The following is an 18600-nucleotide window of genomic DNA, read 5'->3' on the forward strand; positions in this document are numbered from 1 at the left end:
GTTGTCAGGATATCCTTATGGTTGATGTAAATCCAATGCCCTGTACGGAAGGCTCCAGAAATCACTTGCCTTTTTAACTACCCAGAATCTATTCCTTCTGCAGGACTATATGTATCAGAAGAGACAAATTCTTCATCTGTTGATACATATGTTATGTTAGTACTCAATAGGAAAGTTCAACAGAGCCAATGAACGCTAGTTCTCCAAAGAAAAAAGAGTAATGAAGCCGTTAGTGAACTCTCTGCAAAGGCCATGTCATTCTTGGGTTGTGGGCGGTAGATACAAATTCTTAATCACAATGCACTGAGATTAAGTCTACAATGCATCCTCCTGAAAACAGTGATTATTTCTGAGAGCAAGGGGACAGAAGAGGAATCCAGTTATGAGCTGGGGAAGTTCTGGTCCCGTTCGCTCCCCGATGTGGTGACGCACTGAGTCCCTCTGGGGGCCAGGGAACGCACGGGCTAACACGAAGCAAAGGCGTGAGGACTATTTCCAGGGCCTGAGCGCTGGGCAGGGGCCTAAAGAGCGCAGGTGAATTAAGCCCGGGGCTGACTAAAAGTTTTGGTCCAAGCAGTTTGGAAACTGGATATGGGTTGTTATACTCTTGGACACAATTTGAAAAGCAAAAACGAAAAAACTACAAATCGAGGTAAGAGGCTTGCCTAGAACGTTGAAAGATTGCTCAGACTTTGAAAGAAATGTCGATGGAAAGAATGAGAGTTGTCCCTTCGGATAGCAAGAACTTATCCTCTGAAACAAGGACCCAACCACAGAAACATACAGTTGGGAACTATATGCAAGCAGAACATGGCTCTACATAAGGAAGGAGTTTGACTGAATCAGTGCTGTCCTGCCACGACATCCTGCCTGGAGAGATAGCAAGCACCCCGTCAAAGCTGAATGACTCCTCGATGGAGGCGAAGTTGAGGACCGTGACATCAGTGGCTGGCAAATTTCAGGTACTCAAACATTCGTTGACCGGATGGTGGTGGTGATGGAATATGGAGCGAATGACTGCGGATGATCATTCTACACCTGAGAGTTCGTGACTCTAGGAAGAGCTGTCAAACTTATTTAGAGTAAATAAACAATTACAAGGAGTTCCAATCAAAGAGAAACCATTTTAAGTCCACATGGCCTCTCCTGAGAAATGCGGGCCATTTATACTAATTTTGTTTTTCTTCTGCAGGTAATTAACAAAGTCCCCAAGGACTCTCCCCTTTGTATCCCTCATCCCATGACAGTTTCAAGTTTTCCTCCACTAATCTTCAGAAGAGTTTCTATAACCCCATGCATGAGGACTGGCTCCCGTACAGCAATCACCCCCAACACACTGTGAGCAAAATTATCGCTGCCGTGGACAGTGCTGGTATCGCTGTTGAATCCCGGATTTGGAAAGGACGCACAAACATTTGATGGGACCACCTCTACTAGCCCCACCCCCCAGCACTTATTCACTCCTGAAGTTCTTGCAGAGCTGGCCGGACTGAGACCAAGATCGTTCCTGCTGGTATGGGAAAACGCAGCGCCTTGGGAATTACAAATATGAAGAAGGTTCTACAACCGGTTGCCTGTCCGACGAGCACAGGAATCTGACAGATATCCCGGGATCTCTGCACATTTCCTTCCACCTTAGAATCCCCTTTTTGGAGCAGCCCTCCAAAACATGCTCTTCCTAAGCCCTCACCAAGCCTGTCTGTGAATCTAGCCAAGCCCGCCTTGAACCCGTCTACCATTTCCGCTTGCATAAGCTCTCGGGGAGGGAATCCCACATGCAGACTGCTTGCTATACAAACTACTTGCTTTGATTTATTCTAAACACTGCCTCCTCCAAGCTTCCAGGAGACACCTGTTTTTACCAAGAGATCTCACTGTGGGCTCTCTTTCTCCTTCTTTCTCAAGATCATTCGGAGATTAAAAAGCGGCTGTTAAATAATTTTTTCTGTTGCTGAAGTTTATCTTGGGCCCTACAGGAACAAGACATTTGCCTGACACTGGCTGGAAAACAGGGTTAAATAAGCCCTTTGCTGGATACAAATGTTCCCTGCTTCCGCTTACTGCTTCTGAAAGCTAACAAGCAAAGAGGCAGGAGCCCAGAGCCTCGGGTTGTGCATACAGAGAAGGCTGAGGCATCAGGCAGTTTTTCTACTTGGGTGGGAGCTCTTGGTTAAAAATGAATGTTGCTTATTCAAATTCCCCTCTGGTTGCTCGCTTTGCAAAGAGAAAGAAATGATGCTTATTAGCCATTTGAAGCTAGCATTCCCAAAGCTTTCTTCTCTGTTAAACTCAAAGCTAAATGCTTTATTTATTGTTCTTGTCCTCAGCTGGCCTCACCTAGACCGTGTCCTTCAATAGAGAAGATGCTTTCTTTTTAAAACCAGTGATACAACTTATTCTGAGATTCAAGAGAAGGCCGCCCTGGCTGGCACAGCTGTTCAAGGCGGGGTGGGGTGGGGGCTCTTTAGGACTTTCCAAGGGGGGGGCCTGTTTAGGACTTTCCGTCGTGAGTTTCTAGCACTTTCATTCTGCCGCATAATTCTTCCAAGTCCCTACTCCTTTGCCAGCCACAGATGCAAGGCGGCGGTCCCAGGGGGCGTCTCTTACCTCCGGCCCTCCACAGTCACACTCCTCTCCTTGCTCCACATATCCGTTCCCGCACTTCTGGCCCCCGAAAGACTGCTTCACTTCTGGCAGGTTGAAGAGGCACATTCCCATGCCTTTCTCCAGGCTGGCCTCCAGGTCCTCCTTGCTGCAGCTGCTGAACACCATGGGGAACGGGAACCTGAGGAGAAGAGCTGAAACGGTCAGCCGTCGAGGCACAGAGTGGCTTCTCGAGCCTTTTCTCGCACAGAGATTCACAGGACTCGCTGACGAGCGCTGCCCACATGTCCACCCTTAGTCCCAGTGAACCGAGGCTTAATTTCCTGGCATAAAACGAGGCGCACTCGGCTACATCCTGAGATCTATCCCCATACAGCGCCCACGTTACCAAGGAAGAAGTGCTCTACCAAAAAACAAATCCTCTTCTGACCGTTTTCAAATCAACAAATTTGTACAGCATCTCATGATGGACAATCATGAACAGTTCTGCACGAAACGATAGGACCAAAAAAAAAAAAAAAAAATGAGTCCTTGGGACCTGCAGCTTGTAATACGAACGCACACCGGTGTCCTCATTGGAAAGCACAAGGAAGAGACACGTACAAATGACTGTGCGTATCACTTCCTCGGTTCCACGGACACAACCCCACTGTAGGTGAGGGCCGGCTGAGGCTGGCATTCGGGTCTATGAAGGGCAGATCACTGCTTCTGAAAGCAGAGCTGTAAGAAAACGCAGGGGACTGGAAGTGTGGGCCCTGCTCTTGCCTCAAAACACCAGGGCTACGGTGGATGTGGCAAAGTTGGCCAACCTTCCCGGCATAGTTCATGTTCCGCCTTCCATGGTCCAGAGGGGCTGCCCCACCCCCTCGCTCCAGGATGGGCTAGAGGACTTATTCTCGGCAATGGAACGTGAACAGAGGTGAATTGATGCGGAATGCTTCCGGTTGAAGGTGAAGGGACTGTGGCTCTTCAGGTCCTTTCGTTCCCCTCGGTCAGCTGAGCTCAGGGTATTGCAATGTCCTAGGAGGGGGCGTCTGGTCCTGACTCCCTGCTGGGAGCGAAGGCACCGGCAGCTTAGAGCCTCGGAGTGTCATCTGGGTGGGAAACCCACCTCTATTATGATAAGCCACTGAGAATTAGGGGCTTGTTTCCTACAGCAGTTAGTGTTACTCAACACACATAGCTCACTCTTTCTTCAGATGCATTTTCGCGTATCTTGAGGCAGAGATGGTTATGAGGGGCAAGGACACCAGAGACTCAGAAGGTTCGGCTATTTAGTGAGGAAGTAGGGCCTGTTGACCGGTGAGCCTGAACACCCTCTTTCCATGTGGACGTTTATGGGGTGACATTATGACCGGACTCTAATCAACTGGCCAAGCCAATGCAAGCTGGATGTATCCCTAAAGGTGGCAGACCAGCCACCACTCAATATCATTTGGCACATTTTGAGATCAGGATCATTTCCTGCGAATAAACTGGTAACACCGTCTTATCCCCCCCTAATGTGTTTTATCCATCTCGGGTGATTAACTCTGGAGTAGAATTCGAATCTACAAATCAATGAATAAGCACATGTCTTGCATTGGATGGAGAGGTAATAATAATAAAGCAAGGCTTACTTCCAGTGCTGTCACAAAGTTCCGTTCGAAATCTTTAGAACCTCCCTTGGCAGACAGATTACTCTTGATATCGAAATGACGCCAAATAGCTTCAAGTGATGATCACCTGAAAATTCTAATTTTATCCATTTAGAAGTGCTTTGTGTTGACAAGACAACGGTATGTTGTGTAGGGAATCGAGAGCCGTTCTCTTTGCAACGGAATACGTTTCATCAAGGCAAAGGATCAGACCTCCTTCTGTGTTGACAGTCCTAGGACACTTACGTAGCTCAGGGCCTGATCCAGACCCTAAACCTTGTTCTCATGTGCTATGCAGCCAGGTGTTGTGATGAACTCTTATCATTGCATTCTGGAAAGGAACGGATTTCTAGAATGTTTTCACAGTGAACTAGAAAAGACAGTAGGGTCACCGGTGAAGCTCAGGAAGGGTTGAGAGCAAGAACAACACTAGTTGAGAGAAGATCAATGAACCACCCTGTTTCACAAATGGGCGGAACGTCCACCAGTGTTCGGAGGCTAAAGGCTTAGGGGCCGAGGCCAGCCCCAGACCCTCCCGTCTCACTGTCTTGCAAAATGTCAAATGCATATTGGGCTTTGGAGAGATGAGACTAAAGAAGAGGGATAGACAGTAAGAAGATGGATGGGATTAGTTTAAGTCCAGGACTTAAACTTCAGAACGTTTGGGAGAGGAGAACAGATCCTTGTTGGCACAAATGCGTTCGTGTGTCTGCTAGATGCTCTCAGAAGTAGAGTTACCTGCATGATGGTAAATTTCTATTTCTCTTAGAAATGGTGGGGGGGGGGGCAGTGAACAAAGCATTGAAAAATCCTGATTATCATGGAGCTTCCATTCCAGCCGGGCAGGTGGGTAATGCATAAGGTAAGGGGGCCAATGAAGTGTGCTAGAAAGGGATGTTAAAGAGAAAAATTAAACAGGCAAGGAGGAGAGGATGTGTGTGGGAAGAACTGAACTTTTAGGAAGGGTGGTAGAGAAAGACATCACTGGGTGTGTGTGGGGGTGGCATTTGAAGCTCTCACCTGAAGGAGGTGAGGGACCACACTGTGGGTGCATCTGGAGGAGGAACATTCCAGGCAGAGGGAAGAGCTGCTTCAAAGGTAGATGGAGAGATAGGACTGGTCTAGAGGAAGGTGCTAAATAGAAGACCTCTCGGCCACCCAAATTCATGCTGATGCTAAGCAGACTACCAAGGAGTATCATTAAATGGCGGGGAGCTTTGCTCCGCACGGACCAGGTACTGATAATGGCTGAAGGCATTTTTCATAAGAACTCTAAACTCTTATTATTTTCCCCCTTTTCAGGAAACTATTTTTGAATGACAAGCAAAGGTATGCTCATCATCTCCCTTCTGCTGAGGTCCTGTCAGTTGTAAGAATGAGAATATTTAAAAATTATATCTAGGGGCGCCTGGGTGACTCAGTCCCAAGGTTGGGCGTCTGGCTTCGGCTCAGGTCATGATCTCCCAGTTGGTGGGTTCAAGCCTCGCGTTGGGCTCTGTGCTGACAGCTCAGAGCCTGGAGCCTCCTTCGGATTGTGTCTCCCTCACTCTCTGCCCTTCCCCCACTTGTACTCTCTCTCAAAAATAAACAAACATGAAAAATTTTTAAAAAATCATATCTAACCCAATGGCCCTTCCTCCAATAAACAGAATTTAGTGATGGTAAAGGATTTTAAATCTCAAAAGGAAATCTGATGGCACCAAATATTAGACTCTCCTAATTACAATACAATCCTGATCTATACATATTTGCAAACGTTTGACGTCCCAAGAACCACTGGTTGCCTAGCGAACCACTGATGTCTTGCCTTAAGAGCCAAAGAACAGTTCGTTCATTGGCATAAAAAATATGCCAGTGAACCGTGAACAACGTACGGAGTCTACTCCCCAGGACAGCATCAAGAACCCATGGGCGGGATCGATCAGCACGGCGATTGTTAAGATTGCTGTTTCCTCAATGGAGTCACACGTAAAAGGGGGTCACCAGAAAGTGTCACCCTCCTTTCTAACTTTGAAGGAGGTTAGGATGACAGAATTAAACCTTTTGTGTAGTGTGTTCACTACTCTTTCACTTGTCACCCATCTACTTACTTAGGCAAGAAGCAACTTTCCAGCATCTGTTACGTTCGAAGCTCTGAGGAGGATCCCAAGATGATTCAAATATGTCTTCCCACTGTTGCCTCATCCGACCTTTGCCCAAGGAACTACCAGACACGCCCATGCCCCACACTGCCTCTCCACCCATAGCAATAAAATATGGACACGTGTTTACTATGCATAAAATATACCATGCATACTCATCCAAATAACGTAGAAATTATATAAAAATATAAATGATGTTTAATTATAATGTATATATTTAGTTGACCTATACAGATACATATTTAAAAAATAACTATGTATTGAGAACTAGCTAGGTGGTATGGTGGGTGCTTTCTCACAGTACTATTTTTTTTTAATGCTTTTTTGCTTTTAAATTTAAATGTATACAATGGAATATTACTCGGCGATGAAAAAGAATGAAATCTTGCCATTTGCAACAACGTGGATGGAACTAGAGGGTCTTACGCTAGTTGATTCAAGTCAGTCTGAGAAAGATAAATACCATATGATTTGTGGAATTTGAGAAACTCAACAGATGAACATAGGGGAAGGGAAGGAAAAAGAAGACAGAAACAGAGGGAGTCAAACCATAAGAGACTCTTAAATACAGAGAATAAACTGAAGGCTGCTGGGGGCGGTGAAGGGGGATGGGTTAAATGGGTGATGGGCACGAGGGAGGGCACTTTTCAGGATGAGCACTTGGTGTCATACACAAGAGATGAAACCCTGGGTTCCACTCCTGAAGCCAAGACTACACTGTATGTTAACTAACTTGAATTTAAATTAAAAAAAAGTTCAAAGCAGTCTAGAGAGACAGGTATCGCTACGCTCGTTGTGCAAACAAGACGAAGGATTGGATCGAGAGTGTACAGTTAGGGGATGGCAGATGCTAGCTTTGATTCCAAGTTCAGTCATTTAAAAACCCCATTTTCGTCATTACTGATGTCAGTTCAGCGCGGCACTACCTGTAGCGAATGGCCAGAACGTGGGCAGTGATCAAGAAACCCTTGATGCACGGATGTAAACACGGAGGACAAATCCCCCCACCCAACAGATGCCTGGATGAGTGGTCCCCCGAGTGTGGCCCCTGCATTAGCATCACTTTGCAACTTACCAGAAATGCAAATGCCCAGGCCCTACCCAGACCTACTGAGTCAGAAAACCTCAGGGGTAGGGCCCAGTAATCTGTGTTTTCACAAGCCCTCCAGGTGACTTTTTACACCGAACTCCACACCCGAAAAACAAATGATCCAGTGAAGATATGGGCAGAAAACACGAATAGACGCTTCTCTAAAGAAGACATCCAGATGGCCAACAGGCACATGAAAAGATGTTCAACGTCGCTCCTCATCAGGGAAATACAAATCAAAACCACACTCAGATACCACCTCACACCGGTCAGAGTGGCTAAAATGAACAAATCAGGAGACTATAGATGCTGGAGAGGATGTGGAGAAACGGGAACCCTCTTGCACTGTTGGTGGGAATGCAAACTGGTGCAGCCGCTCTGGAAAACAGTGTGGAGGTTCCTCAAAAAATTACAAATAGATCTCCCCTCTGACCCAGCAATAGCACTGCTAGGAATCTACCCAAGGGATATAGGAGTGCTGACGCATAGGGGCACAGGTACCCCAACGTTTATAGCAGCACTTTCAACAATAGCCAAATTGTGGAAAGAGCCTAAATGTCCATCAACTGATAAATGGATAAAGAAGCTGTGGTTTATAGATACAATGGAATACTACTTGGCAATGAGAAAGAAGGAACTCTGGCCATTTGTAGCAACGTGGAGGGACCTGGAGGGTATTATGCTAAGTGAAATAAGTCAGGCAGAGAAAGACAGATATCATGTTTTCACTCCTATGTGGATCTTGAGAAACTTAACAGAAGACCATGGAGGAAGGTGGGGGGGGGGAATCGTTACAGAGAGGGAGGGAGGCAAACCACAAGAGACTCTTAAATACGTAGAACAAACCGAGGGTGGATGGGGGTTGGGGGGGAGAGGGGAAAATGGGTGATGGGCATTGAGGAGGGCACTTGGATGTTGTGAGGAATGTGGATGTTGTGGTCATCGAGGATGAGCGCTGGGTGTTGTATGTAAGCCAATATGACAATACATTTATTAAAAAATAAAAATTAAAAAAATTGGGGTAAAGCTCACATCATGTAAAATTCTCCATTTAAAAGTATACAGTGTAGCAGCTTTTAGTACGTTCATAATGTTGTGCAGCCCTCACCACAATGGAATTCCAGAACATTCTCCTTATCCCCCCCCCCCCCAAATGAACCCCATACCCATTAATTAAGTGGTCACTTCTCGTTCCCTCCTCCTTGCAGGACCTGTCAGCCACTCATCTGCTTTCTGTCTCTTTGGAGTTGCCTGTTCTGGGCATTTCATATAAATGCAGTCATACATTACGTGACCTCTTAGGTCTGGCTTTTTTCACTTAGCATAATGTTTCCAAGGGTCATCTGTGTTCTGACACTACCAAAATTAAGGTTTGGGAACAACTGACCTAGACTTAAAACTCAGATGTTGTAAAGATAATATAGGGACAAACCCACACCTACTCATGTTGAAAAATAAGAAACACAATCTAGGTGCCTCATTGGTCACCTGTCACGCACTGTTTTAAATTAGAAACAGTTCTGTTTGGGGCACCCGTGTGGCTCAGTTGGTTGAGCATCCAACTCTTGATTCCGGCTCAGGTCATGATCCCGGGGTTGTGGGATCGGGTCCCATGTCAGGCTCCATGCTGAGCACAGAGCCTGCTTGAGATTCTCTCTCCCTCTGCCCCTCCCCCACTCTTGTATGTACTCTAATAAAAGATATTAAAAAAGAGAAATGGTTCTGTTTTACACTGTGGTTCCATTTTCTAAGAAAAGCCCTACGTATAGCATTTTGAAAACGTGGTTAGGCATGTGCTAAAAATTCCATGAGTATCTGTCTTTAAAAAAAAAATTAAGTTTACTTATTTATTTTGAGAGAGACAGAGCCAGTGCAAGTGGGGGAGGGACAGAGAGAGAAAGGGAGAGAGAGAGAATCCCAAGCAGGCTCCGAGCTGCCAGTGCAGAGCCCAACATGGGGCTGGAACTCACAAAACCATGAGATCACCATGTCAGCCGAAACCAAGAGTCAGAAACTTAACTGACTGAGCCACCCAGGCACCCCTTTATTTTTTTAAGTAGGTTTCATGCCCAGTGCAGGGCTTGAACTCATGACCTAGAGATCAGGACCCAGGCTGAGATCAAGAGTTGGATGCCTAACCGACTGAGCCACCCAGGTGGCCCTATCTGTCTCTAAGAGCCAAACTCAAATCACGAATAAATTTTCAAATACCTATCAGTGTTATCCCAGAATGACCAACTACTCGTCAGATTATATACTAATTAAGGAGCCACGGAAGGTTCTGGTTGTGAAAAGTGAGGTTTCCGTCCTGAAGCAAGTTCCTTCCTCTTGCTTCAAACTCCAGTGTACGGGATTCTGCCTTCCTTTGGTCTATGCTGTTTCTGTCTCATTTTATGGCTGTATTCCCCGGAAGACTGATGGAAAGAACACTAACTGGGCCGTACAGTTGCCCACGACATCAAAGATCTTCTGCAGCCCAGGGTCGGTAGCTTTAAAAGACAAGCCTCTGTTTCTCCCATAGCTTTCAGGAAGTTCACCACAACATGCATTTTAATACATCTTGTACATTATCCCAAAAATGCCAGGCCAGCAGCTAATTGAATTGACAGATAGCAATGATAGACTGGGGCAGAGCAATAAAACAGGAGAATTAGACGAGAAGCCCTTCTGCAAGATACCTCCCCTCCGCACAAGCATGCTTCCAAATGATTGTATGTAAGACCCAGAAAAAAATCGCTGCTTCCCGCTCACGGGCAGATGCCACACCAGGGTGACGGGTCCTGCCCAGATGTGACCTCCTCCGTTACATTTCCGCCTTTGCCTCTAATATTTAACAACCAAGGACGCTTGGGGACAAATTTACCATGCAGAATGCAAGGTCAGAAATAAAACGTGGGTGAAACGGACAGCTGGGCGATTCTGGAAAAAAACAAAACACAAAACCCCCTTTTCCAAAGAGGAACGCTTCTCACGGTAAATGCAGCCACGGCTTAATATTTTAGCTGTCACAAAGCTGCCAAGTAAAACATTATTAGGGGTTACTTTTACGTTGACAAATCTGTAGTCAGAAAATTCTTTGCTTGCAGAAGTCTATTGTGAGATTCAGTGCTATATTCTTGGGGTGAACCATACTAAGCCAATTTATCAGCCTTGACAGTAGAAGTCGGGAGTTATCTGCCTTGCAAAAGCTCTCTGGGTATTATCTGGGGACAAAGGCCTTTCTTGTGGGAAAGGAGGCAGCCAGGGAAAGCAGGTGTAACCAGGCTGGATTCACGGGGACCACAGGTCACCACGCACCGGGTTTCCTGAGATGCTGTTGCCTCATTAATAAATGTGTGCCGGGTTCCCAGCTCCGCGCTCTGGGGGTGACATCAGTCTGTGGTGCTGCCTGCAGGAACGACACTGAAGTGACCCGGGAAAAAGGAGGGGGAAATGGCCTGGGCAGCCGCTGAGAACACCTTGGAACAGACGCATCGGTGTGACAGAAAAAAGCTAACGTCGCAGGAAACCAGGATGGATGGGAAGCCATCCAGATTTCTCTGTTTAAATCGATTGGAAAAGAAAAAAAACCCAACGAACAACAAACAGGAGCCTCGCTTCTCCCACAGCTGATAAATGATTAAGGCATAGCTGGTTTTGGAAAATATGTTGTCGACTTTCTGCTTCCCACCGATTTCTCTTTGCAGGTGACAGATTCCACAGGCTGGCGGGGTGGGGGGGGGTGGGCTCTTCACCTGGGCGCGTTGCACAGAGCAGGTGGAGAAGAATCGAACGGGGAAGCTGGAATCTGAGCACCCCATCTATCAAAACTAAAGCCAAGATTTAAAACCAAGCCTCAGTGGTCACATCTACAGATCGGGGTGACAACAACACCTCACACTCCACGGGTCAGGATCTGTGAGCTTGTAACAAAAATGGGGAAGTCGCGAGTTAACATCAAAGCATCGTGAGATGCTCGTTGCCAGTATTCCCAGAAACAAGCTGTGTATTTCTTTCTAAGAGTTGTGTCTTAGTGCCTTGAAATTACTGACAGTCAGTGCCTCGTACATTCGAGGACTTAGAAGCATTGTCCACAGGGTGCAGAATTCATCATCGATTGTGGCCCGTACGTAGCAATCGTTAAACTGTAAAACCACAAGTACGCGGAAGCTGGAGAGGAAGACGATTCAGGAGGCCCGGGAGGATCAGGCAGTTAAGTACCAGGCCTCATTTTGATACATACATGGTGTGAAAGGAGCAGAAAGATGCTCGTCAGGAATGCAAGGGCGGGGGCTCCTGTAGCTCAACCAGAACTTAGGAGCGTAAACAACTAACTAACACAAACAAAAAAGGCATCTGGACGACTCTTACCTGCCACTCGGTCATGGTTGTGATCAGTTCCTGGAAGCTTGTTCCAAGTCTCTCCCAAAGCGCACATCCCGTGAGCACATTCTACGTACCTGTCCAACCTTGGACTCCACAGCCGAGGCCAGGCCCCGAGCTCGGGGTGGAAGAGGACCCCAAAGAGAGCCGACCTGGCCTCCGTTCTCTGAGAACGCGATCGAATGGCTCATTCTCCCCATGAATTCCACAACGAGCCCGATGACCTTCTTTCAAAAACAACGCCTTGGGGCACCTGGGTGGCTCAGTCGGTTAAGCCTCCGACTCAGCTCAGGTCATGATCTCACGGTTCGTGAGTTCAAGCCCCGCGTCGGGCTCTGTGCTGACCGCTCAGAGCCTGGAGCCTGTTTCAGATTCTGTCTCCCTCTCTCTCTCTCTCTCTGACCCTCCCCCATTCATGCTCTGGCTCTCTCTGTCTCAAAAATAAACGTTAAAAAAAATTATAAAAAAACCCCCCAAAACCAACAACAACGCCTCAAATTCACCCAGTTCAGAGCTGACGTTCCGTGTTCCTAGTCCCTCCAGGAGCACAAACCCCACACGATCACCGTCTTCTCTTACCTCCTTTAGCATGAGGCCCGTTTACGGCGAGAGAGGATGCCCGAGGTCACCTTGGGGATGGACTTTACTCGGTCAAGTTTCAAAGCCCAAATCCTAGGGCCATCTTTAAACAAACCTTTAGGTTTTCCACAGTTATGCCCAGGAATGAAAACTTTCGATCACCACGTGCAGAATTTAGGGGCAGAGGAGGAGGGGGTGCTTTTGGGACCGGCCTGGTCCCCAGCAGCCTGGCAGGACGGAGGAACAGCTCAGGGAGGCCCATTTCAGGGGCCTGGGCTCCCTTTTGCCTTGCATGTCGGCGATAATGAGCATAATTATTCACAGCGGTTACCACTGGTCGGCGAGTCCCTGCTGTGGGCCGGGTGCTCGGTGGGCACTCTCACTCACCCAGCCCCGCCCCCCGTGGGTCAGAGGACATCATCTCTATTGTGCAGATGAGGAAACTGAGGCTCAGAGAGGTCCGGTGCCACGTCATAGTCGTCTCACGTGTGGAAACACTGCTCTCTGACCTGAAGTCCCACGTTCAGTGCAACCACGGTGCCTCCACGACAGTCACGAGGCCTTGAGAAGCGGCTTCCGGGAGGCACCCCCTGGGGAAGGGCCGCAGGGCAGTCTCAGGCTGGACCCGAGTCAAGGACGGGTGGCTGGAGTCAGGTGGAGGCAGAAGCCAAACCGGCCACACGACAGGCACGTTACTCCAAGGAGACCCTCCCGGCCCCTTCCTGAACATCTCCGGTGAGACGGGAAACAAAGGCCAGGTCTGGGGATTTATCCAGCACCTGAGGTCAAGCGCGGGCCGGAAGGCACCCACCTGGGGGAGATTGTGAGCCGGTTGGGGCCCCAACAAGCTGAGGGCGGAAGACTCCTCGGGGCGGTCGGGGGGTGGGGGGGACCGAAGGAAGCCCGAGTCTGCATTCTGCCCACCCGTGCGTGCACGGGGCGTGACACCAGGAGCACTGGCTCGCGCAGCGGAGCAGGACCCCGGGCGCCCGAAAGGAGTTCCTCCCGTCAACTCCGGGAACGGAAGGCGACCCAGCCTTGGGCCCCAACGCTGACCCAGCGGGCCCACCAGCTGGGCTGCAGAAGGCAAAGGAAAGGGCCAGGCCAGGCCCAACTTGATCAAAACCGTCCTTAGTAGGGCAGGTCCAGCGTTAATAGCAAACACCTGGGATTCAGAAGGACGCCATCTGCGGCCCATTATAATTCATGTTGCTACATGTGAACTTTGACCTCTGCTCCTCCTCCCTGGAAACCAATTAAAGCCCAAATGTAATTTCCCCGAATTCTCAATAAAGAAAGAGGCCCGCTGAGCTCTGGTCAGTTGAGGGGTGCGCGGGAGGTCTCTGGACGTTACCAGAGACGAGACCTTTCGCTCCTGTGCGCGGGCAGCTGTTTCCTCCTGAACCCAGTCCTGGAGGGCCCGGGGAGCGAGGGCGGGGGGCCCCCGGCCCATCAGGGGCCGGGTCTTGGCGGAGCTTCTCAGCTTCCTTACGAGAAAAGGCCTCTGTCTCTGCGTGGGGCTCGCCAGGGACCGGGCTCTGGCAGAGGCAGACAGATCCAGAGGTCAATGAGGGACAGGGAGCGCGTCCAAGATAACTCCGTTCTTTCCCCCGACCCTAGCAGACAGACCTGCGAAGATGATGCCAGTTGCTTCTGCTGACTCTGAGTCTGTAACAGGGACGACACGTTTCATCAAATGTGATAGAGGCAGGCGGTCACGGCCAGCCACCTCCGAGCCACCCAACCGGGGCTGAAGTTTGTACGAGCCCTGGTCTTGCCTCGCTGGGCTCCTTGGCACGGGAGTCGCCATCAGGGCAAGCCAGAACTCAAGAAGGGTGAAGGACTGGCCCGTGGCCCCACCCCCACCCCCGTGATTGGGAACCAAAGTCCCCTCCGCTCAGAGACACCCGGGGAGGTGTGAAGGAAGGGGCCAAGAACCGGAAGCTGTGGGCTGACATTAGAGTCCGGTCCTGACCCGCTATGGGGCCACTAGGCTCCTCAAACTTCAGTTTTTTTCATCTGTAAAATGGAGGCGATTGTATTTGCCCTTTCCTCTCAGGCACAATCAAATGAGAAGGAGACATGAAAGTTCTTTGCAGACTGGGGAGTGGCCCATAAAGTCTACAAGGCATTACTCTTACTACTACTTTCATTCATTCATTCATTCATTTATATTTTGAGACAGAGAGAGATAACAAGCCATGGAGAGGCACAGAGAGAGAGAGAGAGAGAGAGAGAGAGAGAGGACCCCAAGCAGGCTCTGCATAGTCAGCGCAGGGTTGAACGTGGGGCTCGAACTCATGAACTGTGACATCATGACCTGAGCCGAAACCAAGAGTTGGACTCTTAACTGACTGAGCCACCTTATCATGGGAGGCGTCCCTTACCACTACTTGTAGATTTTATATTTTTGTCCCGTCTCCTCTCACTTCTGCTAAATTAAGCAAAGGCTTTCAGGGGAGACGCTTCGGAAAGGACCCCACTGTTTGAAAGCAAATTGCTCTGGTCACTCTGATCTCCATGGAGCATGTACGAGAAAAGCGATGGACCCAGCCACCGATTTGCCACCCATTTCCCTGGGGGTTCTCAGCTCTCATTCTTTTTTATTTTTATTTTTCATTTTGTTTTTGCTTTTCTATTTATTATATCATATCTATTCTTGAAGCTATTATAAATCCACTGTAGAATGATGTGGGATATACAACAAATGAAAACGGCAGTGCTGTGAATGCTGGTTAGTGTAAGAGACCACAGGCTCAGCCTTCACCCCGGAGGTTTAGCCGTTACACGGAAGGTGGAAAGATGGCCTCACTCTGCATACATCTGATTGTGCTGCAACCACTATCCATCCATCTATCCGTCAGTCCACCCACCGTTCTCCCTTCCCTCCCTCCCTCCTTCCCTTCCTTCCTTCCCATCCTTCTTCCCCTCCCTCCCTTCCTTTCATCATTCCATCCATCCATCCATCCATCCGTCCACCCATCCTTCCTTCCTTCCTTCCTTCCTTCCTTCCTTCCTTCCTTCCTTCCTTCCCATCCTTCTTCCCCTCCCTCCCTTCCTTCCATCATTCCATCCATCCATCAGTCCACCCATTCTTCCTTCCTTCCTTCCTTCCTTTCCTTCTTTCCTTCCCAGCCTTCTTCCCCTCCCTCCCTTCCTTCCATCATTCCATCCATCCATCCATCCATCCATCCATCCATCCGTCAGTCCACCCACTGTTCTCCCTTCCTTCCCTCCCTCCCTTTTTTCCTTCCTTCCTTCCCATCCTTCTTTCCCTCCCTCCCTTCCATCATTCCATCCATCCATCCATCTGTCCACCCACCATTCTTCCTTCCTTCCTTCTTTCCTTCCTTCCCATCCCTCTTCCCCTCCCTTCCTTCCTTCCATCATTCCATCCACCCATCAGTCCACCCACCTTCCTTCTTTCCTTCCTTCCTTCCTTCCTTCCTTCCTTCCTTCCTTCCTTCCTTCCTTCCCATCCATCCATCCACCCACCCACACGCCCATCTATCATTCCACTCACCATTATCCATTCATCTACTGACCCATTCATCTATCCATCCATGCTTTGATTCAAGAAGTATTTACTGCACTTCACTATGTGCCAGGCACTGTTTTAGGTGCTGGGGATGAGGATTTAGCAAGAACAAAACAAAATTTCTGACCTGGTGGAGCTTGAAGTGAGTCCTGCTGGATATTGCTGGGTGGCAGAGAGGCCCAAAATTTACCCTTGACCTCATGTCGTGGCCTCCGTGCCATACGCCCGGGGCAGAGGAGGAAGCCACGTGTGTGTGTGTGTGTGTGTGTGTGTGTGTGTGTGTGTGTGTGTGTGTGTGGTGTGTGGGAGGGGGGAGGGAAGCACTGGCAGAATTTCAGCTGTAATGTTTTCGCACATGTTCTACCACAAATAAAATGCTGGATTAACGAGCAATGACAGGAAATAATTCTCTGCTGTTGTAATATAAGTTGAAGGAAGTTTGTAGAACTAAACGGTTTAAAACTGGGGCGGTTTTCCTGCCTCCCAGAAGTCGTGCAGGGACACTGCTCTCTACTGAGAAGGCTTCAGGCCACAGACGAAACCCAAACACGGCTGTGGCCACGTCCGTGTGGCAAACACACCGGTAGGACTGAACTGCACAGCTCCCGCACTTGCCCTCAGCCTCGATGCGTGGAGCCCAGCTGCACGGAGCTCCCTCGAAGCCTGCGGCTGGAAGGAGGCCCAGCAGTTTTCTCTGACCACCACCTCAGGATAGACGCCCTTCTCCTCTTCCTGAGGCTTAGCTGCTGCCAAGCAGTGGCATTTTGATTTGAGGTAAGTAACAGGAAAGTGGAAAGGCAGGGGCTTGGGACCTGGGGACTCAGCCTTATGTCCTGGGGCTTCCAGTTGGGTTGTTTTGAAAGTGTAGGCAGTACATTTAACTTTCTGAGCCTCAGCTTTCTTATCCTTAAAATGGGCATTTTAAAGATATGTGCGATACACGACAAATGACACCCAGGTTACTGATGAACGAGGACGGTGGAATCCAGTCCTTGAGGGTCAAAGTCAAGTTCTCCCATGTGCATTTCCCCCGAATGGGATATTTAAGGAGCAGTGGCCATGCTGACCCATCTCCCCAGCTTGACCTCTCTGTTTTGTGCCCAGCTTAAGAGAGGAGGGTGATTCTACTGGGCTCTTGGGCAGGGACGCTGAGTATTCCAACTCGGCATGAATTGCAGACAAAATTTCTGTATTTTACAGTGAGCGACACCCAATTACACAGAGAGGAACAAGAACGTTCTCCATAGTGATGCGCCCTCTTGAACTCTTTTCGAGAATCTCTCCTGCCAGTTCATTTCCCTCTTATGATAATGTTGGGATGCAGCCAACTAAATCACTCTGGCTGGGTAATTAAACTGGTTCTGGGCGGTAGTGTTTTAATGTTACTAGAGTTCTTCATTTTGTCGCTGTTCCCCCTTTGTCCTCTCCTTGAATAAAAATGTCCATGTATCCCCCTATACTTTGAAGAATGACGTGAAGCCTTTCCCAAACTTTTCATTGAGAAAACAATGATCACCTTTAAATGAAGAGACAATATGGGGAAATGATTTCCCACAATCCCCTTCTTACAAAATCCCCTTCTGATAAATGTGTTTCATGATCTCAGTTCCGCAGGGTTCGGGGGCGGGGGTGAGTTTTAATTACACGGATCCTGCACTATTCTTCAAGAAAGCAAGTTCTACATAGAGTAGAGACTTCCAAAATACATCCAATTTCTATCAGTTCCCACCACATCCCCAATTCTGAGGAATCTTTCACTGAGCAAGTTCATTTTAGTTCCTTGAAACACATTTTCAGAGAGAAGTCTCCTCAAACAGAAATCCAGTTTCCCAGCAATGTGAGCTAGAAATCCCCGGGGGGAGTCCTCCTGACCTCATTCAGTTCTTTAGGGTTCAGACTGGATTGTATCCCAGAATGTGTTCCCTGCCCACCATCCCTTCCAACTTTTTTTTAAAAGAATGTTTATTTTTGAGAGAGACAGAGAGAGAGACAGAGAGAGCAAGTGAGCATGAGCATGGGAGAGAGGGAGACACAGAATCCGAAGCAGGCTCCAGGCTCTGAGCTGTCAGCACAGAGCCGGACGCGGGGCTTGAATTCATGAACCGCGAGATCATGACCTGAGCCAAAGTCGGATGCTCAACCGACTGAGCCACCCAGGCGCCCCAGTCCCTTCCAACTTCTGGTCCCAGTTCACAATGAATTAGTGTTGTTGGTGGTGGTTCTCTGAAAGTGTGAAATGGTCTTATAGTTATGTTTAGACATGCCTCCTTATTTTGTACAGGCATATGCTTCTAGAAGAGGTGCCACGAAACCCAGGAGCTTATAAATAGATCAGATCAGGCGCCTCTGCGGTGAGCCTTACGGCACCAAAAACGTCCCCCGTCAGAGTCCTGAGGTTCTGTTATGTAATCAGCAGTCTACTTGCCTGTCACGAGTTCTTAGAAGGCAAGGTTCCTTCTGGGTCTGTGCCCCTACTCTGCTCCCTAGGACCTGGCAGGCACACAGGGGCACAGTAAATCCTAGTTGAGCAAATGAGTGGTTTCACTACGCTTGGTTGCCTCACCCCATTTCCTGGCAGCGGGCTTGTCCTGAGTCAGAGTCACGGGGGGAGGCCGAACCTGGGCGGAGGCCATCCAGATGTGCTACACG

The 18600-nt window shown here is 48.7% G+C and overlaps 1 protein-coding gene across 1 annotated transcript in view; it reads right to left on the minus strand.

The window, feature by feature from the left end:
• Nucleotides 1–18600, minus strand: part of ADAM12 (ADAM metallopeptidase domain 12) — a 347118-nt gene that overhangs the window by 57170 nt on the left and 271348 nt on the right. Inside the window, exon 12 of the mRNA XM_042961006.1 lies at nt 2608–2785. Within this exon, the coding sequence (XP_042816940.1) occupies nt 2608–2785 (178 nt within the window). The remainder of the gene's footprint in view (nt 1–2607; nt 2786–18600) is intronic.

Source organism: Panthera tigris, chromosome D2 (genome assembly GCF_018350195.1).
Source record: "Panthera tigris isolate Pti1 chromosome D2, P.tigris_Pti1_mat1.1, whole genome shotgun sequence".
In the NCBI taxonomy this organism is placed as follows: Eukaryota; Metazoa; Chordata; class Mammalia; order Carnivora; family Felidae; genus Panthera; species Panthera tigris.